This window comes from Asterias rubens, chromosome 5, assembly GCF_902459465.1.
Source record: "Asterias rubens chromosome 5, eAstRub1.3, whole genome shotgun sequence".
NCBI classification, from domain to species: domain Eukaryota; kingdom Metazoa; phylum Echinodermata; class Asteroidea; order Forcipulatida; family Asteriidae; genus Asterias; species Asterias rubens.
In genome coordinates, this window is record NC_047066.1 from 8437394 (window position 1) to 8462209 (window position 24816).

Sequence of the window (24816 nt, forward strand, 5' to 3'; positions counted from 1 at the left end):
TTGTGGAATCGCTTTAAATTCCTGACTGAACGAGAAAGGCGTTTCATTCTGATGAGTTATGTTGAAGATTATTTGGTCGAGTTTGAAGGCGATAGGAATGTTTCAATTTGATGCAGAGTGTTGAATGTCGTTGGGTAATGTTGAAGAAATGGCTCTTGTTCAATCCAGACTCTTATTTCTTGTTAGCAAAAGGCAGTTTCTTTTTGGTAAAAGGCACTCCTGTGACGAAAATAGACATTTCTACTTGAATATGTCACAGGGCACCAAGGCAATGACCAGGGGCATGAAGCATGGAGGCAATTGCCTTGTTGCCTCCATAGTGTTATGCATGCTAATGATCAAATAAGCATTGATTATTTGACATGCACCTCCCCCCCCTTCCCATTATCACATTTATGGCAAACATAACCAAATATTTCAGTTGAAAATATCAAATAAAATCACATTTTTAACTTTGCTTACTTAGCTGACACATGTAAAGTTCATTCACGACCTACATACACTTCACAATTAAAAAGAAAAAATTGTGGATAGTTCTTCAGAATAAAACTTTGTGTGATACAAAAGGGAGACTGCCAAAATTAGGCCTACTTGTAGATAGCTTGGTGGGTAGGACTCTGGCACTAAAGGGGAGGGCGCAGGTTCAAATCACACTTTACTAAATTTGTCTGTGTTCAACCCAAAACTTAAGAAAATTTAAGTTTAGGTGACATATTAAAGTGTGTAATTTGAAGTGTATATTTAAAGGTTTGAGGTACTTTTTGTAACACAAAACACTATGTCCACAAATTTACATTAAACTTACACCATTTGAAGATAATGATAGTAGAAAGCTTCCATGAAAATATTTCTTGCTGAGGTGCTGTAGTTTTTGAGAAATGAGTAAAACGTTGTCATGAAAATTCATTCATGCTAAAATAATTTGTGTGACTTTTTTTACTCATTTCTTAAAAACTATAGCACCTCATCAGTAGGTACTATTTTAAGGGAAGCTTTCTACCATCATTATCTTCAAACTGTGTAAGTTTAATGTAAGTTTGTGGACATAGTGTTTTGTGTCCTGCAAAAATAACCTAGACCCTTTAAGTAAAAACATGTTTTTAGACACGCAAAACCAAAATGCATTTCACTGTATATTTTACATGTGACAATAAAACATTAAAAATAACTAGGCCCTAATAATAATAAATATTTGGTTTGCGGTAGTGTGTATCTACTTGCCGGGTAGAGTTTGGTCTTTAGAGAACTATTCTACTGTAGCGGAGAAGATTTATCGGACTGTCCGGGACGCTTCTCAGTTCTTAAAAGAACTGTCGTGCTTTTTAACTATTATTAGGTATTGAAAATTGGCTGGGACTACTACTTAAGCTTTTAGGATTTTTATTAGCTGCACTGCCGCGAAATAAGTTCTTAAATTGGTCTTATTGCTCTAGTCATCATCAGGAGACTAATAATAACTTGTAGTAGGATTACAATAGCTTGGCACCTGGTCTGCATATATTACTAAAAAACAAAACTAAAGACCCTTATGCCTGCCAAAAACCCAGTAGAGTACCAAGCACAACAATTTCAAGTGCGTGGGGGTTTCAGGAAGATATTTTCTTTGCTAATAATTAATTTAACAGCTGTATGATGTTAGCCTAAGCTTGACATAATTTTTCATTAATCTATTTCGGAAAACGTACCTAGTAAAAGGTATTCGTACAGAATAGGTAATGATAAAAAACAATACATAAAATTTGTTTAATTTTAGTCTGAAATCATACTGATTTTGAAGTTCATTCTACGGAGTTATTTTTTTCGGTGAACAATTTCCCTTACAAATAAAATCGCATCAAGAAAACTTTTATCTGAAAACCTAAAGAAAGAAAAAGAAAAAAAAAAAAAAAACAGCTGATTTTGGTTTGTGTATGTACATCCAAAATTGAGGACAATACTGCTGTAACCATCTGTGTTTACCAGTAAGCTTTTGGAGAGAAATTAATACAAACCATTTTCTGGGTCATTACCAAAGTATCATCCTTCCTTTTAAAGGCACTGGACACTATTGGTAATTACTCAAAATATCTGTTAGCATATAAACTTACTTGGTAACGAGCAATGGAGAGCTGTTGACAGTAAAAAACATTATGAGAAATGGCTCCCTGTGAAGTAACAAAAGTTTTTGAGAAAGAGGTATTAACTTGTCATCAAATATTAGAATACTTCAGGCCTGACACTTTTTATTTATACATCTGAAAGCACACACAAATTTTCTTGCATTATTCTCTTGCAACTTCGATGACTGAATGAGTCCAAAGTTTCATAGATTTGTTATTTTATGCATATGTTGGGATACACCCTTTAAAGGCAGTGGATACTATTGTTAAAGACCAGTTTTCTCACTTGGTGTATCTCAACATATGCATAAAATAACAAACCTGTGAAAATTTGAGCTCAATCGGTCATCGAAGTTGCGAGATAATAATGAAAGAAAAACAACCCTTGCAACACGAAGTTGTGTGCGTTTAGATGGTTGATTTAGAGACCTCAAGTTCTTAACTTGAGGTCTCGAAATCAAATTCATGGAAAATTACTTCTTTCTCGAAAACTATTGCACTTCAGAGGGAGCCGTTTCTCAATGTTTTATATCATCAACCTCTCCCCATTACTCGTCACCAAGAAAGGTTTTATGCCAATAATTATTTTGAGTAATTACCAATAGTGTCCACTGCCTTTAAGTGTCTAGTGCCCTTAAGTTGTAGTAACATTATACATACGTTACAATGTCCGATTGATGTTTTTGTCTACCTGAAACATGGTACCTGCACATTATTATTCTAGAGCAATAACAATTAGGAATGAATCATCATCAGGTTTTGCCCTGAACTTTAAGTTAACAGGGCTATTAATATTATTAATATTATTATAATAAGCCATGGTTTGTGAGTTCAGAGTTTGATGTGTGGTACTTTTACCGGTCAAAGGGAACACTCAAATTGGAATTCCCATAGTAAAGACAGTGTTGCTGCATCATCTGGACTGGGGCATGCTTTGTATAGCAACCTCCAGGGCCTGATTTCTTAAGCTGCTTAACAATTTTCTGCTAAGCAGAAAGGAGGAGGATACCAGTCACAAATTGTACACGTGACATGGTAGTCTGCTTGAACATTATTCTGGTCAGAACAATTCTGCTAAATGCTTACAGGAACATTACAGAATTGGTTTTGCTAGCGAAATAGTTGCTGGCAGTGTAAGCACTTTATGTAATCCACCATATAAACTGACAAACCTGTAGAAGTTCGAGATCGTTCGGCCATCTTGGTCACGAGAGAATAGTAGAAAACGGATTACAAATTTTGCATTGCATCGATGCCAAAACAAAAATGAATGAAACGCTCACTGAGCGATAAACTCCAAACGCAAAATTTGATTATTTTTTTCTCATCAAATATGAAATTTCAGAGAGAAATATTTCAAGGGATGTTTTCTACTATCATCATCATTAGACTGTGTATGTTGTATGTAAATCTGTGATCTTCATGATTTTTTTTTCTTACCAATGAATTATGTAACATTCCTTTAGTGCCTAAAAACGTGCCTAAAAACGTGTTCCACAGGAGTCAAAGCAGGAATCAAATCAGGGTCCAATAGGGTGAAAAGCAGGGCAAGACCCATAGATCTAGAATATAACACCTAGATCGGCCACGCGTACATACGCGGGTTCTGGCATGGGGGCAGCCATTAGCCTATCTTTAACGTTCATCTTCTACCAGCACTTGACTTTTAGCGGCGCGTCCATAGTGGTTAAAGGCCTATCTCCCATGTTCATTTTTCGTGCGTTACCACCAGCACCTGACTTTTTAGCGCGTCCATGAAAAAAAATAGAAATGTTTGTGTACGGCTTATGGCGCGTATGTACGCGCAGCCGATCTAGGTTTTATGTTCTATATCTATGGGCAGCCAGGACTCTACTAAGTCACTGTGAATGCCTGACTTATGATGGTTCTACATTATTTTGTTCTTTCTCTCTGCAGAAAAAGAGCAGGCAAGAGAGCAGTGGTGCAGGGAGTGGAGTGGAGATTCTGATCAACAGACCGTATGAAGATGGCCCTGGAGGAACGGGTCAATATACCCACAAAGTGTATCATATTGGAAGCCACTTACCAGGTAAAATAATGGCCCTGATGTGGACAGGTCAATATATGCCCAAAACAAAATGTATTACATTTGAAGCCACTAACGGCCCTGTTATAGCAAGTCAATATACCCACAAAGTGTATCATATTGGAAGCCACTTACCAGGTAAAATAATGGCCCTGATGTGGAAAGGTCAATATATGTTTATACCAAACAAAATGTATTACATGTGAAGCCACTAACTGCCCTTTTGTAACAGGCTAATATAATATACCCACAAAATTTATCAGACTGGAAGCTACTTACTGTATACTAGGTAAATAATGGCCCAAAGGACAGGTCAATATACCCAAAACAAAATGTATTACATTTGAAGCTACTGATGGCCCTGTTGTAGCAGGTCAATATAACCAGAAAGTGTGTTACATGTGAAACCACTAATGGTCCTTATGTAACAGGCTAACATAATATACCCACAAAATGCATCTCAAAGGAAGCCGCATCAGTGTATCAAAATGGAGGCCAATAATGCCCCTTTCGTGATGGCCAATGTACCACAAAACAATGTGTTTCATTAAAAAGCCATTAATCTGCTCCTTTGTAACAGGTCAGTATACCCACTAAGTCTTTCACACTAGTTGCTATTGAGGACTCTTTTGTAACAGGCCAACTGGAGCCCAATTTAGAACTCACTACACGGTAGTGAAGTCCCCTCGATCCACTAAAGCAGAAGTGGCAATCCTGTCCGATTTTCTACCTGCCGCCCTGGTAGTAGCTAAAAAGCGGGGAAAGTTCTTTTCAGAACTAAGAAGTCTCCCGAATTCCGAAAAGTCTACTCCGGGTATAGTAGAATATAAAGCAAGACAAGTTCTCAAAAGACAATAATCTACCTGGCAAGTAGATGATTATAATACACACATGGTGCTACCGCAAATCAATTATAATAATAATAATAAAAAGTATATATAGCGCCAAAGTTTCGCCTAAAAGACGCTCAAGGCGCATCACAGAGAGACAATTTAAAAAGCAAAAGCCAAAAAACACTAAACTAGGTAGTTAATTAACAAACCTAAGAAATTCAAAAACAGCAATACAATTCTGAAAACACACTAAAAAGTCTAAAAATGTACCATCCCCAAAACCCGGACCAGCCAGAAGCATTTCTAAGCAAACAAATTACAATATTGAGTAAATTAAAAGCCATTATACACTTTCGGTAAACAGTATTGTCCAACAACTTGTATATAAAATAACAAACCTGTGAAAATTTAGGTTCAATCGGTCATCGGAGTCGGGAGAAAATAACGGGAAAACCCACTCTTGTTTCCGCGCATTTCGCCGTGTCATGACATGTGTTTAAAATAAATCCATAATTCTCCCTAACGAGAATTTATATTCTTTTAATGTTTTCTCAAAAAGTAAAGCATTTCATGGAACAATATTTCAAAAGAAGTCTTTCACCATTACCTTCTGTAAACCCTGTAAATTATTTGTAAATCTGTGAACTTTTTTTTTTTTTTTTCTGTACCGAAAGTGTATAATGGCTTTAAACTTAAACCAAACAGTGACCAAAACTCTTTGTGACCCATCTTTAGGATGGTTCCGTGCAATATTACCTAAGACCGCCCTGAGAGTGGAGGAGGAATCTTGGAACGCCTACCCCTACACCAAGACTCGTTACACCTGCCCCTTCGTGGAGAAGTTCTCCGTGGAAGTTGAGACAAAGTACTTCCCTGATGCTGGCCATCAGGAAAACGTCTTCAACTTGCCGTCAGCCGAGTCTAAAAGTAGATTAATAGGTAAGTTGGCATCATAATCATCTCATTTGTGCAAAGCGCTTTGTCTGACTTTCAATTTTCCTTTTAAAGATTTGTTTCTAAAATCATTGCTTCATTGCTTTTTTAAACAAAGCACACACACACAGCTCTGTTTTGCAGTCACTATGTGGACAGTCTTTTGTTCTGACACTTTAGGAAAATCTTATTCTTGAACACTTAAAAAAAAAAAAAAAACGGGTAAGCATTACATACGAAGAGTGAACCTGAGTAGTGGTCTCCGGCTTATTTTTCAGAAAATATCAGCAATATTAGTCAAATGAATCACTCTGATACAACAGTCCCCCAAAAGGGATTTCTTTAAGGCGTTTAAAGGCACTGGACACTATTGGTAATTACTCAAAATAATTGTTAGCATAAAAACGTACTTGGTAAGGAGCAATGTAGAGCTGTTGATAGTAAAAACACATTGTGAGAAATTGTTCGCGCTAAAGTAACGGAGTTTTCGAGAAAGAAGTAATTTTCCACTCAAATATTTGAATTTAATTTCGAGACCTGAGAATTAGATTTTGAGGACCCGAAATCAAGCATCTGAAAGCACACAAATTCGTGTGACATGGGTGTTTTTTCTTCCATTATTATCTCGCAACTTCTTTCAATTGAGTTCAAATTTTCTCAGGTTTGTCATTTTGTGCATATGTTGAGATACACCAAGTGAGACGACTTGTCTTTGACAATTTCCAAAGGTGTCCAGTGTCTTTAATTGTTCCAACAAGAAGTATAAGAAATGGGGAGATGCTTGTGATTATGCAGTAATGCATTTTCTCTTAGAATTAGCAGGTATGATAATTTTCCTACTTTCGTGGTTTTCCAATTATTTTTAATCCTAAAAAAATCAGCAAAATATCAACCAAATGAACCGAAAAGTCTACAAAGACATACACAATATTAGGTCAGCCCTTGTACGCAGAACAACGTTTCTACTTTTGTTGCAACAACCAAATATCATGCATGAGTTAGGCAACACTTGTCTTCTCAGATTGACAGGCACTTTGGTTTTATATTAGAAGGAAATAGGCCCATACAATAAATTTGGCAAATTAGGAGGTGGAGACAACTTAACAACTTATTTAAATCCTCTGGTAAAATCCCTAGCGAGGTGACAAAATGTTGTTGAGTCAATTTCATGAAAAGCCTTAGGGGATGCGCTAGAACAAATTTATCCAACCGGTTAGCTTTTTTTTTATATTATTGTAGACGTACAAGCCAAAAGGAAATTAGCTTGACCCCAATTAAGTACAAGTAGGTGAGGAAAAATCACCCCGTTTTCCTAAGGTTTTTGTTTCTTATTCTTCTTTTCCCTTCCCTTGATGAATGTCTTCGTCTTCCATCACTGTTCCGGATCCCCATGGTTTCCGGGAGTGTCAGTGATCCATAACTGTTCACACTTGGAGGGAACAATTTCATTTGATTAAATTGGGCTAATGTTTCCCGGCCTTAAATGTCAGATTTGAGTCTGTCTGCGTATCCGACGATTATGCCTCGCATGGTGTGATGTATGTAGCTGGAGTGGGTTTGATTACCTTGGGTAAAAATGCACAGTATACATGTACTTGAGCCCTCAGTGACCACAGCGGCCTCAATGTGTATTGAAACCAGGGCCCAATTTCATAGAGCTGCTTAAGCAGAAAATATTGCTTGACAATTGTTTGCTAAGCAGAAATGAGCAGGATACCAGTCACAAATTGTAAATGTAACATGATAGTTTAGCTTGAAACCTTACTCTGGCAAGCACTCATGTGTATACTTTATTAATTTCTAAGACAAAAGTTAATTTTGTTTGTATTATTTTCCCCAGACATTTTTACTGAAAGTAAAAAAAAAGGAACAAAACAGTGTTAGTCATGGCTAAATCTGAGGTCTCGAAATCAAATTCGTGGAAAATGACTTCTTTCTCGAAAAGTATGTCACTTCAGATGGAGCCGTTTCTCACAATGTTTTATACTTTCAACCTCTCCCCATTACGCATTACCAAGTGAGGTTTTATGCTGATAATTAATTTGAGTAATTACTAATAGTGTCCACTGCCTTTAACCATCCCCTCCTGTAAAATTATGAATTGTTTCTTTTTAAAATCCTTTCTATCCCTGGCAGAATTTATCGACATGGTCAAAGACCCTATTTCAAGCAGCGATTACAAAAAGGACGAGGACCCCAAAATATACATTTCTAAGAAGACGGGCCGAGGCCCTCTGACCAACGACTGGATTACAATGGACACCGACGGCCGACTGGTCCCCATCGGAGGTTGCACAAACATAATGTGCGCTTACAAGCTGTGCCGAGTGGAGTTTAGATACTGGGGAATGCAAAGTAGGATAGAAAAATTCATTCACGATGTAGGTAAGTTCTTTGGGGTTAGATGGTGAAATAATACTATGCTAGCAGAGCTGTCAACTCTCCCTGAGTCTGTCAAAAGTTGGTTCCCTGAAAATAAACCAATTTTTCAACGTTCTGATGAACAAGTTTGAAAATTTCTCTGATTATAAGTACACCATAACATGCATAATGACCTCTGAATACTACCTTTATGATAAATGCACACTCACCATCGAGACCTCCAACCTTTCTCTCCATCAGCCTTGAACAAAACTATGCTGCACGCTCACCGCCAGGCATGGTGCTGGCAGGATGAGTGGGTAGACCTGACCATCGACGACATCCGACAGCTAGAGAAGGAAGCGGCCAAGGAGCTCATGGAGAAAATGGCCGACGCCCACATGGAGGAGGACCGCGACTTTGCCACGACCAAGAACAACGAGATCCGGGGGCTGGAGTACCAGGACACGCCCAATCTGTCGCGTTCGCTGGCCTCGACCATGGCCGGGAACCGGCTCAGGGAAGCGCAGATGGACTCGGTGTGCAGCGATTTCATGACGGAAGACGTGCCGAGTAGTTTAGAAGAGACAGAGAATGCTGTGGGGACGATGAATTTGAGCAACCGGAGGTTATCCAAGAAACTATCCATCGAGAGCAGAGGTGAGGCTGAGTTTGTTTTATTTCTCATTGTAATAATGATTCGTCAGCTATGGTGGCAATATTGCAAGGGGTGGCCTACAGACCTTTCCATTGTTTAAAATAAACAAACCGGCGCTGGTTGGCATGGATGGCCGAACGTTACCAAAACATTCAGTTGTGCTAACATATGTTGTGAACAAATTCAACCTTTTCTGCAAAAAAATTAAAGAAATACCTCCCATGATTGGTTTCTTTGTTTCCAACAATTCTGACACTATTTTTTAATGAACAAAGTTGGTGATTTCTTGTAAAATTTATCACAAATTTATGCCAGTTTTTGAGCCGGAAGTAGGCAACACTTTGGGCTTACTCTTACAGCAGAAAAGTATGCGAGTTACATAATGACCCCAAAAACATGATATCAAAGTTCCTTTTTTTGTTACACCCATTTTATTTTAAAAAAAAATTCCTCAACTTAGGTAAAAACCTTTTAAAAAAAAGTCTATGTTAACCCAAACATGATGCATTGAACTATACCTTTCATTTGATGTGTCTAAATATCTGAATATCTGTTGCATCCATAGAAAAGCTTAGAAGGATTCACAGATGTTGCCCATAATAAAACAATTATCATGGAAATTTTATTAGGAAGAAACTATAAATAATTATATAACTGACATACAGATCCTTGTTATTTGATTGGTGGAACTTACTTCACGTGACATTCACTATTACTCCCATCCGCACCGGCGATCAAAAAGACCTATTCGCCCATGGGGAATAGCATTTCCCATTCAACAGTTAGGATCATCCTTGTTCCCAATGTTTTTGAGCAGTACAGCGCCGCCGCGCCGCTGCTAAAACAAAGGAGCACCTGTGCAAAGGGTTGTGATCTGGGTTGTGCATTGTTGCCGCTACTCCGCGCTGTATGATTTTTGGTTGTCAGTTATTTGTGGGTTTTTTAATAATAGTAAAATTTCAAAATACATCAAATAACAAGGATCTATATGTCAGTTATATAAAACAAATATTGAGTGGCTTTAATTCGTGGAATAGAAGGAATATAATCGCTTCGCCTCGTGAAATTGAACAGTCAAAATTTTACCTTGCGATAATATTCCTCCCATTCCACTCTGAGCCACTCAATATTTGTATAATAGTCAACTTGCGGGTACAACCATGTGTAATATTATCTCTTTTTTTTAAAGTTGTAAATGACAATGAGTTTGCATGTTTTTTTTCTTCTCCCTATCTTTAAAAAAAAAAAAAATATGCAATTCGCCAGACACACAAGGCCTGAAGGCCACTTCAAGGTGTGGGCTACAATTATTTTTTTCCAGAGGCCGTTGCCACCTACTCCTAGGACTGAAACAGGGTTACCCCTTTTACAGTACATATGGATGTAGGTTGTGAAAGGGGTAACCCTGGTTAAGAAATCAGACATTGTATGCTTAATTCCACAAAGCTGTATAATTATCAATCAATTTTAAGATGAGTGTAGGGAGGGTGGGGGGAGTTCCTGAAGATTAGCATCGCTTGACTCTTCTTAATTATATAATAACATCAATTGAGCGCCGTCAGCTGCCAGTGACAAATTACAGCGTGCACATGTCAATGTGTCAGTCATCAAGGTTTATTATCCGAGCGAGCCAACCCCCCTTAGATTACCGCTGGGGGATGATCGGGATTGGGAAATTCCTGGAATCCGTGCCCGGCCTGACATGACAGCGCGTTGATGAACAGGTTTAGTAAGACCTGAAGGGTTTGATGGGTTTGGGCTGTACACCTACAGTGAGAGCCTGTCTTCCCCTTCAAGGCACTGGACATGATTTGTAATCGCGGAAGGCCAGTATTCTCACTTGGTGTATCCCATCATTTGCATAAAATAACAAACCTGTGAAAATTTTTGACTCAATTGGTCATCGAATTTGCCAGAGAATATACTGCAAGAAAAAAAACCCACCCTTTTTGCACAAGTGTGCTTTCAGATGCCTAAAAAGACACTGTCTTTTAATAGTTGAGTGAGAAACTACATGTACTTCTTTTTCAAAATTAAACTATGTTACTTCAGAGGGAGCCGTTTTTCACAATGTTTTATACTATCAACAGCTCTCCATGGCTCGTTACCAAGTTAGTTTTTAAGCTAGCAATTATTTTGAGTAATTACCGATAGTGTCCACTGCCTTTAAAAAGTTGTGTACCTCTTCGGAGAAGAACTAAATCAGTGATTTTATTTATTTTGTTTCCTTAAAGGTAAGGTCATCCATTGGTAATGACCCTCAAAAACAATTTACACAATTGTATCTAGTATAGGCAGGCATGATATTCATCATACTTTAAAGCCATTGGACACTTTCACTAGGTACAGAAAACAAAAAAGTTCAAAGATTTACAAATAACTTAGAGGGTTTACAGAAGGTATTTGTGAAAGACTTCCCTTAAAATATTATTCCATGAAATGCCTTATTTTTTTTAGAAAACATTAAAAGAATATCAATTCGCGTTATCGAGAAACAGGATCTATTTTGAACACTACACACACAACACATGTACATGTCATGACACGGCAAACGTGCGGAAACAAGGGTGGGTTTTCCCGTTATTTTCTCCCGACTACGATGACCGATTGAGCCTAAATATTCACAGGTTTGTTATTTTATATAGAAGTTGTGATACACGAAGTGTGGGCCTTGGACAATACTGTTTACCGAAAGTGTCCGATGGCTTTAATGTGATTTCAAAATGTAATAAATTGTGATTAAATAGCCTGAAATGCCTATTAAAGCCTGCACCAGGTGTACATGGTCAGCCATAGGTCGGCCATTGTACTCGATAAAATATTCCAAATGTTTTCTCCACGGACCAACTATCATGCCTGTATAGGCATGAAACCCTTCAGCTGATCAGCTGATTCTTTCTACTTAATTTGTTATTGTCTTAAAGGAACACGTTGCCTTGGATCGGACGAGTTGGTCTATTAAAAGCGTTCGTAACCGTTTGTTATGAAATGTATATGGTTAGAAAGATGTTTTAAAAGTAGAATATAATCATCCACACAAGTATCACTTAAAAACTGCATGATTTTCATTTTACGTCGCGAACTATCACGGTCGGCCATTTATGGGAGTCAAAATTTTGACTCCCATAAATGGCCGACCGTGTTAGTCGACAGGGTAAAAAGAAAACCACACAATTTCGAGGCATATTTGTGTAGATCATTGTATTTTACTTTTACAATATCTTTCTAACCATATACATTTTACAACAAATGGTTGCAGAACGCTTTTCAAAGACCAACTCAACCGATCCAAGGCAACGTGTTCCTTTAAATTGTGCCATAGAAATCGCCATACAGATTTCTGTGCTCGTCCAAACCATTCTTTAATTTTCCTTCAATGTTAGCAATTAAAAAATTGCAAGTCCGAGTAAAAGTGTAGCATCTCAAAATGGAGCTCATTCTCAGCTGACATGTTGACACTGTTGTTCAGTCTGTCAGTGTCAGTGCATCTGTGACCTAGCAAGTGTGGACGTGTTGTGCTAATTGTCTGCCTTTTTGATCTGTTGAAGTTTGTGTTTCGGTGAAAGTCCATTATACCTTCGCTAATCTGTACACAAATTGGTGTTCAGTTTCTGTCCTCCCGCAATGATTATTTCAGTTTTGGCTTTATTGTTGATGGATTGTTTGCACACTTGATCAATAGATCAGTCTGCCGGCTGTTAAAAGTGTGACAATCAAAGTCTGGTAGACAAATATTAAACGCTTATTACATTTGTACATCATTAGGTTTTGATGGAAAGAGTACGGTCTTTAAATTCAACAACATTTATTTTTGTTTCACTTATCTCATTTACCGGGAAGGGGCAATTCATAAAAAGTCAATGTTAAAAATAGCAATTGTTTTCCCCCTCAAAGTTGTGGGTGACCAGTTCAAAAGAAATAAATGCAAATAAAATCTCGCTGTCAAAACATAGTTTGGTAAGGCAGTGCTCTAGAATTGCAAGGGTCGTTGGTTCGAATCCCAACCGAGTAATATTTGTGAAATTTTGTTCACAGGACTCGGGACTTAGTATACAGTGCTTTCACACATCGGTGTTAGGGTAAAACCAAAGTTAGTATTCTTTATCCCCGATGAGAATTTAACATCTTTTACATTCACAAATATGGTAGCTAATGACAAGGTAGTTTGCCAGGTAACCTTTTTCTAGTGAGCCACTTTTTGTGCTTTGAAGCAGCTCCATGAATATATTGTGTGTTTTTTTCTCTACCAGCTTAACTGGTTTCTATTTCACTTCTGCTTGAAAATTGCATTGCATGAGTGGACAGTAAATAATGTTCATACATGTATGTACAACACATGTACGTGTTTAGAACAAAAACAATTAGTAGGTGTGGAATGGTGTCGTCTTTTTAACAAAATGTGATAAATTTCTACCGGTGATGGGAAAGTGGATCATGAATGTCTGTCGCTCAGTGTGGTGACACCAACTCTCTGCAGATATGGCGTCGAACCCTCTGAAATCTTCAAATATGTTTGAATCATAGCAGTCAAAGAGGTCCCCTCCCCAGGATTTTTCAAAACTGTGGGGCAAAATGTTTCTGAAGTTTTCCGAATATTTTCTACTTGGTGTTCATCTTTGCTTTAAGCCCTAATCTGCAATCTGGTTTATTTTTGTGAAATCGATTGTTAATACAATCGGATGCCCCAAGGCTTCCCATTGAAAATTAAATAAAAATGAATAAGTAAATAAATTAAAAATAAATAAGTTAAAACATAAACAAAATCAATCATGAATACAATAATCGCCAATGTGGTTTCTGAAGAAAAAATGGAACTGGTTTCTTCAGGTCTGCATGGTGTGTCCTGGGCCCAATTTCATAGAACTGCTAAGCACAAAAATTTGCTTAGCATGACATTTCTGCCTTGATTAAAACAGGTTTTCAACAAAATTTTCATTTTTTTCATTATTGGTTGTTTTTGATATTCAGCTGTTGTTTGCTTATCCTGAAAATCACGAGGAAATTTGGTTGGTAATCATGTTTTTATCAAGGCAAAAATGTCATGCTAAGCATAATTTGTGTGCTTAGCAGCTCTATGAAATTGGGCCCAGGTCTATCTATGGAGGAAGGTCTATCCATTGAGGAAGGTCTAATCGAAACAGCCTCAGGAGTGCATCACTAATTGGCCTTGTGTCACCCATTTATTTTAACCTTAGGGTTAATTTTTCCAATAATTGGCCCAATAATCAAGGAGTTGAAAGATATTGATATTTGTGTACATGTAAGTGACTTTGCTGATAAGTCCCCTACCTATATGTTACTTGTCAAGGATCAAATTGATAATGTTCAGACTTGGTTATTGAATGGTTCCATAAAACCAAAGAATAAGGACCTTGCTCTATGCATTAATCAAAGGTATAGACCATGTGAACTTTGTTTACAATAAGTGTGACCTTGTACATGCTTTGACTATTATGGCAGGCAAGCTACTGCACTGGTCCTATGGGAAAGTTTACATTTTGTGTTATAATTTCCACTTAAATCCAAGAGTTATGAAAGTAAAAGCTGGACAAGTTTTGAGATGCCCCCTTTCATCATATCAAAAGTTGATAAGAATTGGACAGTGCAATCTCCAGTTAAGATTTTATGTTTTCTTCCATTAGGCTGTGTACAAATAGTGCCTGCAGGAAGTCCAGGCTTGGTGGCTCTTTTGTAAACATGTGATGTCACAGGTCACATCGTCTATACTTAACCCCTTTGAAAAAAACAAGCTAAATGGTTCAACTGGCCAGTCACTGAGGAAGCCAAGAGCAAACCATGCTATATATACTTAGTGTGAGATCTTTTTAACTGTGTGATATCTCTGTTGACTGGGATGGTCCAGAGACCCACCAATTTAATTAACACAATCTGTCACCAATCATTCAGTCCAGTCACTTCATTAAGGGCAATGGACACTATTGGCAATTGATCAAGATAATTGTTAGCAAAAAAAACTTACCTGGTAACGAGCAATGGAGAGCTGTTGATTGTGTAAAATATTGTGAGAAACGGCTCCCTCCTGAAGTGACATACTTTTTTATAAAGAAGTAATTTCGCATTCAAATATTAAAGGCAGTGGACACTATTGGTAATTGTCAAAGACTAGCCTTCACAGTTGGTGTATCTCAACATATGCATAAAATAACAAACCTGTGAAAATTTGAGCTCATTCGGTCATCTAACTTGCGAGATAATAATGAAAGAAAAACACCCTTGTCACATGAAGTTGTGTGCGTTTAGATGGTTGATTTCGAGACCTCAAGTTCTAAATCTGAGGTATCGAAATCAAATTTGTGGAAAATTATTTCTTTCTCGAAAACTATGTTACTTTAGAGAGAGACGTTTCTCACAATGTTTTATACTATCAACCTCTCTCTCCATTACTCGTTACCAAGTTACTGAGTATAATTCTCCCAGCCGATCGATTAATAAATAAATGAATTAATAACTGGCTATTATGGTGACATTAATAATCATCAACACTTTGTGTAAAATTTTCTCATAACAAAAATGAATGACAACAATAAGTCTAATGAAATTCCATGTTTAAAAGGCTCCCAAAAAGTAACAGGAACTTTGTCCATTATAACCTTTGAATTGAAATATCAGGACTGCTTTCACAGACAAATATTTTGCGCAAAAAAAATAATAATAAAAAATACATATACATGTAATTTTATTTTGCATGTCTTATTATCACAGACATTTACATTTTCACAGGAAGTTTTCTGAAATCCTAGAAAAAGGGCCTGAGATGTCCTCTGTTCCTCCGACCAGACAATTTACCCACAATGCCTAATTAAATTTTCTTGGCAGAAGCAGACGAGACAAATGAAATTCCAAAGTCAGCCTCATATTCGTCTCACTACATTGTTATCAATTTCTCTCGCACCAACTGTGCATGCACGAGCCGCACGTGCCCATCTACCAATCGAGATACACACACACACAGCAGAAAAGAGAGCTACACGAATGCCTAGACATGCTCATCGTAAATTACAGGCAATCTTTTCATTGCAATCTAATTACACTTTTCAACTCGGAACTCGGGGTGGGTTTTTCTGAGAAAGCAAAGAGCAGACGAGAGGTATATATGAGAGAGAGGGAGATAAATAGAAGAGGGAAGAAAGTGATCAGGGTGCCGGGTTACTTGGCGATAGCTTACCCCAGTCCACCAAAAATATACACAGATCCTATAACATTTTGTTTTCATTTGTGTGGTTAAGTTCTGTGAAGCTTCATCGTTGATTCCTAGTTTCAGTTTTCGGTAGAAATAAGTGAACACTTGCAGACGTAGTTTTGACTTCAGTATTCAAATCCAGCACCTTGAGTGCCTACATTATGGCGTCTGTGATTTTTTTTTCTCTGAAATCAAGTTTTTCTTTTTGATAAAAAAATAATAATAAAAAATTAAGTTGTTTTAATTCAATAATTAATTAATTTATTTATTTATTTTATTTTGTTTTATTTTATTACATTAAGCGCTGCTAACCGAAAAGCATGCTAACCTTTTGGTGCTTACTTTATGATGAATGCGTAAGCCTGCCGCTTAATTTTTCTTGCTAACCTGTGAAATACGTGAATTTTTCTGCTATAGAAAGCTCAAAATGTGCTTACCGTTACACTGGACAATATAACTATTGGTAATTGTCAAAGACTAGTCTTCACAGTTGGTGTATCTCAACATATGCATAAAATAACAAACCTGTGAAAATTTGAGCTCAATCGGTCTTCGAAGTTGCGAGATATTAATATAGGAAAGAAAAAAAAACACCCTTGTCGCACCATAGTCACACGAAGTTGTGTGCTTTCAGATGCTTGATTTCGGGACCTCAACTGCTAAATCTGAGGTCTCGAAATCAAATTCGTGGAATCACTTCAGAGGGAGCTGTTTCTCACACTGTTTCATACTATCAACCTCTCTCCATTACTCGTAATCAAGAAAGGTTTTATGCTATAACTATTTTGAGTAATGACCAATAGTGTCCAATAATATCGCTATAACGCTATAATATCGGCCCCTGATACTTTGATTGTTTACTCAAGGTCAAAAACCTTCTGATGTTAATGTGGCAGATTTCCAGATACCATTGGAATTGGCTGTTGTTGTTTGGCCAAATCTGCCACTGGCATTTCAGGTGCAATCTCTTCATCAGTAATTTAAAGATGCCACTAATACCGACACTTTAAAGGGAGCATGCAGGTTTATTTCTGAATCTAAATTATATAGCCAGTAGATATTTTCATTTTTGTTAAAGGCAGTGGACACTTTTGGTAATTACTCAAAATAATTGTTAGCTTAAAAACTTACTTGGTAACAGGCAATGGAGAGCTGTTGGTACTATAAAACATTGTGAGAAACGGCTCCCTCTGAGGTAATGTAGTTTTCGAGAAAGAAGTAATTTTCCACTAAAATATTTGAATTTAATTTCAAGATCTCAGAGTTAGATTTTGAGGTCCCAAAATCAAGCATCTGAAAGCACTTTGTGTGACAAGGGTGTTTTTTCTTCCATTATTATCTTGCAACTTCAACGACCAATTGAGTTCAAATTCTCACAGGTTTGTTATTTTATGCGTATGTTGAGATCAAGACGGGTCTTTGGTAATTTCCAAAGGTGTCCAGTGTCTTTAAGTCTACTAAAGTGTGAAATGAAGTTATAATAATAATAATAATACTAGGTTCTTGTACCGTGCAACATCACACCCCTAGGGGCATATCAAAGCGCCCAGTATTTTTTCCTGCAAGGTACATGTTTGTGGGCTATGTTTTTGAAGTATGAGACTTTTTCCTTTAAAGCCATTGGACACTTTCAGTACAGAAAAAAAATTAAAAGTTCACAGATTTACAAATAACTTACCGGGTTTACAGAAGGTAATTGTGAAAGACTTCTCTTGAAATTTTATCCCATAAAATGCTGTACTTTTTGAGAAAACATTAAAACAATATCAATTCTCGATATCGAGAATTACGGATTTATTTTAAACACATGTCATGACACGGCGAAATGTGCGGAAACAAGGTTGGGTTTTCCCGTTATTTTCTCCTGACTCCGATGACCGATTGAGCCTAAACTTTCACAGGTTTGTTATTTTATATAGAAGTTGTGATACACAAAGTGTCAGCCTTGGACAATACTGTTTACTGAAAGTGTCCAATGGCTTTAAAGCTTAATGGTTTACAAGGTGCTGTGGTGCAATATGCTGCCGATCAAACCAGGATAACAGGGAGAACCTTTTCTCTTTTCGATAAGTGCACTGGGGTTCTTTTACATGCGTTACACAACACATAGGACCAATGGCTTTACGTCCCATCCGAAGGACAAAGCAATGGACACAAGTGTCACGACTGGGGGATTCGAACCCACACTCTGCTGATCAGAAACAACACCGAGTTTGAATTCGGTGCTCTTGTCCCAACAGTGGTCAGAATCATAACTAAATTATTATTATTGTTATTTTTGTTACTATTGTTATTATTATTAAACTGTCTTCTTGTCTGTTCACAGGATCAAATAATAACAGTGAGATGTTTGCACAGTGGCGAATGAACAGCATACAGCAGGATTCCGATAGCTCCGAAGATGAATTCTTCGATGCCCAGGGTAAGAAGAAATCTCACATTTTAGTTTTACCAATAGGTGTCCCTCAAATGCACGGAGATTTTATGTGGTCAGAGTTTAATTGATCATTCATAGATACCTCAGACAGTTTATCCATTCTGATTGGGTGTTATAAACATGGTTGATATAAACACAGTAAAAAGTGTTTAAACATAGTTTAAATGCGTGACGCGGGAGCTTATCGCGTGGTTACTCAATGTAAAAAAACAAAACACTTTCTGAGAAACTTTGACTAGAAAACATTTTTTTTTAAGAGAAGAAAAAACAGTTATTGGATAATAAATCTGTAGCTAGAAACTTGTTTTAACAGAACCCAAGATGAATTTGGTAACATTTTAGCAGTGAGAGGTACTGGTTGAGATCAATTGTTTTTATGAATTTTCTAAGAAACTTTGGAAAAAATAGGCTTGCATTTTACAGACAAATACAAACTATAAAAACATAAAACAAGAGAAACAAAAAAAACCTAGTAATTTCTAAGAAACATTGAAAAAGAGCTTGCATTTTATAGACAAATACAAACTATAAAAACAGAAAACAAGAGAGAGAAAAAAAACACCCAGTAATTTCTAAGAAACATTGAAAAAAGAGCTTGCATTTTATAGACAAATACAAACTATAAAAACATAAAACAAGAGAGAGAAAAAAACAGTAATTAGCAAATAAATCTGTAGCTGAAAGCTTGCTGTTGATAAAACCCAAACCGAATGTGGTTACATTTCGGCAGTGATAGACTGGCTGAGATTTTTTTTAATGAATTTTCTGAGAAACATTGACAAAAAGGAAGGCAGTTCGTAGACAAATACAGACTGTACCAAGAGAAGAAAACCAATAATTGGCTACTAGGGCTCAATTTCATAAAGCCTGTAAGCACAAAAATTTGCTTAGCATGAAATTTCTTCCTTAATAAAAACAGGATTACCAACCAAATTTCCATGTGATTTTCAGGATAAGCAAACAATAGCTGAATGCCAGTAACAAGAAATATGCAACAAACAAAAATTTGGTCGATAATCTTGTTTTTATCAAGGAAGAAATTTCATGCTAAGCAAATTTTTGTGCTAAAAGGCTTTATGAAATTGGGCCTAGATCTGTAGCTAGAAGCTTGCTGTTGATAGAGGGGGGAAGCGAAATGTGGTTACATTTTAGCTCTGAGAGACTGGCCTAAGATCAATACAATGCTCTAAATAACATTGGATCAATCTTTCATACGTCGACGGAGTGACCTTGTCTTACAAAATGTGAAGTATTGACTGACTATAACGTCTGCACTGTGCGGGGAAATTTCAAACCAGAGAAACTGCGATGGGAGACTTTTGAGATGATGGCAGCAGGAAAAATGCTCGGTATTGCACTACTGGATCTGAATGCGCACAAACATCCAAAAGGACCATCCAAAAGCCTCCCTGAGCACGCGCACTACTGGCGAGAACTGTGAAAAAGGGCCGTCCAAAACTCCCATTAGTGCGTTAGTTAAACATTCAGATTGTTGTTTAGAAACAAAATATAGCAATTAGAAATTATATTTAGAATGTGATGTTATTGCAGTTTGGGGTTTTATTCGTTTAGGTTTATTTTTTTTTAGCCTCCAACTCTGTTCAAAAAATCAAAACCAACAAGATACTATTACTAAATAATGAAAATGAAATTTTAAAGCTCACAGAAAAAAAATCTATACTGTGTGAGTGCTGCTTATACAGTAATGTGTATTAATGGTTTAAAAACCATTAATACACATTGCTGCAGACTGTCCTCAGCTAGGCTGACAATATCAATGGCTTTAAAGGGTCTATGTACTTTTTGTAGGACAAAAAACAAAATGTCCACAGATTTACACTAAACTTACACAGGGGTAGAAGATAACGATAGTAGAAAGCTTCCCTGAAAATTTTACTTGCTGAGGTGCTGTAGTTTTTGAGCAATGAGTAAAACAATGTCATGAAAATAATTTTCGTCTCAGTGATCATGAGACGAAAATTATTTTAGCATGTGAAAACGTCTTTTCATGACATCGTTTTACTCATTTCTCAAAAACTACAGCACCTCAGCAACTAACATTTTAAGGTATGCTTTCTACTATCATTATCTTTATCTAACAAACGGTGTAAGTTTAATGTAAATCTGTGGACATTTTTTTGTGTTACAAAAAGTACACAAATCCTTTAATAGAACACAATTATTGTTCAGATTTATTACGTGTGAGTGCACATAATTACCTTTGTGGAAGATTGCTTGGGATTGCTGGAGCAATATTACTCGAGATTATTTTCTAATTGCCTATCAAATAGCGATCTTGAAGTGGTAGATACGCTTTGTGTTTTGGTGGGTTTCGACCATCCGCTGAAACCTTCGCCGCTTTGTCAGATTTGTATACAAATTTGCTTTAATTATTAATGTAACTTCTCTCTGAAAACAAACCTCATTGCTTTAAAACATTAAATTTGTGAGCAGTCAATTTCAGAAACTATAGTCCAAAGTTCAGTTCATACTCCCTGCTAATGCAATGCGAATTTTGAAGTCACAAGTTCGCAACGAACGATTCCGAATTAGATAGATAGATAGATAGATAAAATGGTTTATTAAAAAACTGTCCGCGCAGCACAAAGGCTGAATTACAACAATTTTACATAAATTAAAAATGTGAAATTAAATAGAAGGCAAATTGGTAATAAAAGAAATATAAAAAGTATGTGGAATAGTTAAGCCACTCCCTTAAATTTACACATTGAGAATTGCACATTGAAATTGAATTAATTTTACTCAAAAATTATTCAAATACAAGGAATAATTTCCACAATTTATATATTTTGGACAATTGGTACACCAGTGTGACAACTTAATTATTCAGTGAACAAACTACACTCCTCATCATGGCATCAAACATTTGTCAATCATTTATTTTGTTTATAACAGAATAAGGATGGAGATGCTGGGGATTTGGCCCTAAAAAAAAATGTAGTGTTTCTGAGTTTCTTGAATTTGGTTGATGACAAACATTGTTTTTTTCCCTGATTTTATTTGATTGTCCTGTAGATATGACAGAAGAGGAGCCGAGGGCACTCTCCCAATGGAGCTCATTAGAAGCCCTCAACCACGCAGTACTAGCAGAAGGTACGGGCTTTTTTATAATAAAAACTCATGACGTGCCTAAATGATTACTAAGCACTGTGCTTAGCAAATTAGCTCCATTGGGAATTTGCCAATTTCGTTTGAGATGCTGAAAGCAGACAATCATGCTTCAAAAGTGTCTGCTTAGCAATGTTAAGCAGGATACCAGTCGCAAAACAGTTCATATGACATTGTATTTTGGCCGGTAACACTTTACTGGTAAACATAATTGAACTGTGCTTAGCAATTAATTAGCAAGATGTTAAATTTGCATCGGGGATAAAGAATATCCATTTTGGTTTTTACCCACACCGTTGTGTGTTAGCACTGTATACTCAGTACTTACCCGAGTTCTGTGACAAAGTTTTGTGCTTAAGCAGCTTTAAGAAATTACACCCAGGCAAAACTTCATAGCAGACAATTTTGCTTAAAGATTTTCTGCTCAGTAAAAATGTGCAGGTTGCGAGTCACAAATGTTACATGTGACATGGTATTTTGGCTGGTAACCTTATTCTGGTAAGCATAATTTTGGTTTGCTTAGCTACTTTTTGTGCTTGTGCAGCTCTATGAAATTGGGACCTTGTCTTACAATTGCCGTGCAGATAATCCGCTAACAAAACTTTTGTTACCGTATTACCAAATAACTGAACGTCTCCACTACTGTACATCTTTCTTTCAGGGGACTCGATTCCTCAACCGCCTCTCTCTGCCCCGGCAACCACAACCCCTCTTATCAGTGACGTCAGCGTTCTCATTCTTATCCTGCATGGTGGTAACATACTGGATGGCATGCAGGAGTTAGGGGCCAAGACCAGTGACGTTAATACCTTCAAAATAGCCTTCGATGCTGTGGTGAGGGCGCACTTCCCCATCGCGCTGGGGAGGACAGTGATTAGACTGGTGCCGTGCCCCTCGACGTGTTTTGAAGCCATGGCACTTATGACAAGGTATGTTTCTATGTAGCCTCGCTGCGATGGGCAGTGCACTGTCACTATGCCTCTTGTCAATAACCCATGGTAAGAATGTACTGAGACGAGAGACAACGCGTTACCATACTTAAGCGTGTACGTAGTGTGGATCGTCCACAGGCCTCATTCTAGCACATTTTAATTCCCAGGGTTATGAGCAAGCAACGCATGCTGGGAAAAAATGGCGCGGTGAGATCAATCTCCCCTGGGAACGAGGTTGGTTTCTATGTCCTTATAGCCACCTATGACCCATTAAATCCCTACAGATATCTGAGGGAATGGGAACTGCTTTAAAGAGGCTATAGATTAGTTTGGGGGACGGTACAGTCCAGTGGTCTAAAGGATTGGAACTTTATGGTATTTAACCATAGGGTGTCATGGTCAAGGGGTTTAGAGCATCGAATTCAAGTTCTGGCGGTTATAAGTCATCGGAGCGTGTGTTCAGGTCCGAGTTGAGCAAGATAATCTACTATAGTTGCTTCTGTTCAACCATGGGTATGGATAGGTACCTGCGAGGGTAGAGGTTGATATTGTTTATAAAAAAGCTCTCTGGAGGACTTCGGTTGCTCGGAGTTGCATACTCCCAGGAAGCTGAAAAAGATTAAAGGAATGGTGCTGGCCCAATGACCAGGGCACTAGTGTAAAGCGCATTGATACAGTCATTGTAAAAAAGTATGTTAAAGCCTAAACCATGTTTACATGTAGATCAGCCCTTGTAAATTTTCCTACTTTTATTTCAAAGGGCTAAATATCATGCTTGATAAGTGTTTATCATTAATCATTGCTTAAAACAAATTCGACCAACAGCCTTAGTCCGTACGGCAACGACATCTCCCCCGAAATCAAACCGCCTTCCAGCAATGGTGAATTCATACCACTGGGGGCGCTTCCAATACTCGCAGCATCGTCCCCAGATTATCCTGATCTGGTTTCGATGACTATCAACAACATGAACAAGGTGTACACAGAGTTTCTCAGGTCAGAGGCTGGCCACGGCTTTGATGGACAGGTCAGTAGTAATCATTTTTCACACAGTGCTTGTTCTCAGAGTTTTTGTTTTTAACCTTGGTAATTTTCTTAGACAATAGCTAGCAGTGTATGGTAATGATCTTGGTTGGTGGCTGGCTGGTGCTAAAGGGCCTTGCCAATGGCGGCCATCCACCAACCAAGGTCATAATCACGCAGTAAAAAACAGCTCCTCTCACCATTATTGCCATTAATCACCTTTACCCCCCCCCCACCCCCCCAAAAAAAACCATACGTTTTATTAATCTTTGGGTTACAAGAAAAAAAACATATTGTTTCAAATCTTCTTTTAATTGTTTTTCTTCATTTGATGTGCAAAGAGTTTTATCTATTGAATTTGGTTTACAGTAGGTTCAGGCTTTTAGAAGTTCCAAAGTTTGCTACCAGAGTCTATCAGGATTTGTATTTTTAAAACCACAACTTTATTTAACTCCTTTATTTGTATCTGACACAGGTTTGTGTTGTTGCTGATTGTATGGGAGCCATCCTCGGCTACGACGCACTGTGCCGCGGCGGCACCGTCTGTAACAGCAACACCAGCAGCCCCGCCAACCTCTCCGACGCCCTCTCCTCCCCGTCAAGCTCTGTGGAAACCTACCACCCTCAGCCTCCACACAGATGTGCCTCAAGCTCCAGGTGCATGGAGCGTCTCGGCTCTGAGAGCCTGGACTCCTCCTCCAAGCGTCTCAGCCTGAGTAGCAGCGACCTGCAGGCCATGCAGGATGACGTGGTGGTACGCAGCCGCAGTGAGACCACGCCGTCGCCCAGCCAGGCGGAGCGACTCAAACAATTCTCCAGCCATGTGTTCTTCAACAAGGAGGTGTCGCTGACCAATGAGCCGATGTCGGCCATGGGTCAGGCGTCTGGATACGACTGGCGAAGGACAAGCTCTTGTAGCCAGGCGAGCAGCATGATATCGGACTATATACACGCCCCGGCTAGCCGGCTGGATTTTGAAGTGATGCAGTTTTTCACTTTTGGATCGCCACTTGGGATTGTCCTTGCTCACAGAAAACTTTTACTGGATGGTAAAGCGGGTAAGTAGGGTACGATGCAGGTTTCCTTTTTTTACTTTAGACTCACAGCAACTGGACCTCCTGCGTGCACTTAGTTTCCACAACTCAACGGAATACAATATGTAA

The 24816-nt window shown here is 37.8% G+C and overlaps 1 protein-coding gene across 7 annotated transcripts in view; it reads left to right on the plus strand.

Annotated features, from left to right (window-relative positions):
• LOC117290234 (membrane-associated phosphatidylinositol transfer protein 1-like) overlaps window positions 1-24816 on the plus strand; it is a 79230-nt gene that overhangs the window by 38577 nt on the left and 15837 nt on the right. For 5 of the 7 annotated variants that reach the window (XM_033771504.1, XM_033771503.1, XM_033771506.1 and 2 more), the window contains exons 4-12: window positions 4017-4149; window positions 5715-5918; window positions 8049-8297; window positions 8535-8933; window positions 18459-18554; window positions 21606-21683; window positions 22360-22627; window positions 23456-23657; window positions 24129-24711. In XM_033771504.1, coding sequence (XP_033627395.1) covers window positions 4017-4149; window positions 5715-5918; window positions 8049-8297; window positions 8535-8933; window positions 18459-18554; window positions 21606-21683; window positions 22360-22627; window positions 23456-23657; window positions 24129-24711 — 2212 coding nt within the window. Of the gene's footprint in view, window positions 1-4016; window positions 4150-4245; window positions 4285-5714; window positions 5919-8048; window positions 8298-8534; window positions 8934-18458; window positions 18555-21605; window positions 21684-22359; window positions 22628-23455; window positions 23658-24128; window positions 24712-24816 lie in introns of those variants that run through there. The other 2 variants (XM_033771509.1, XM_033771507.1) reach the window with 2 other exon arrangements.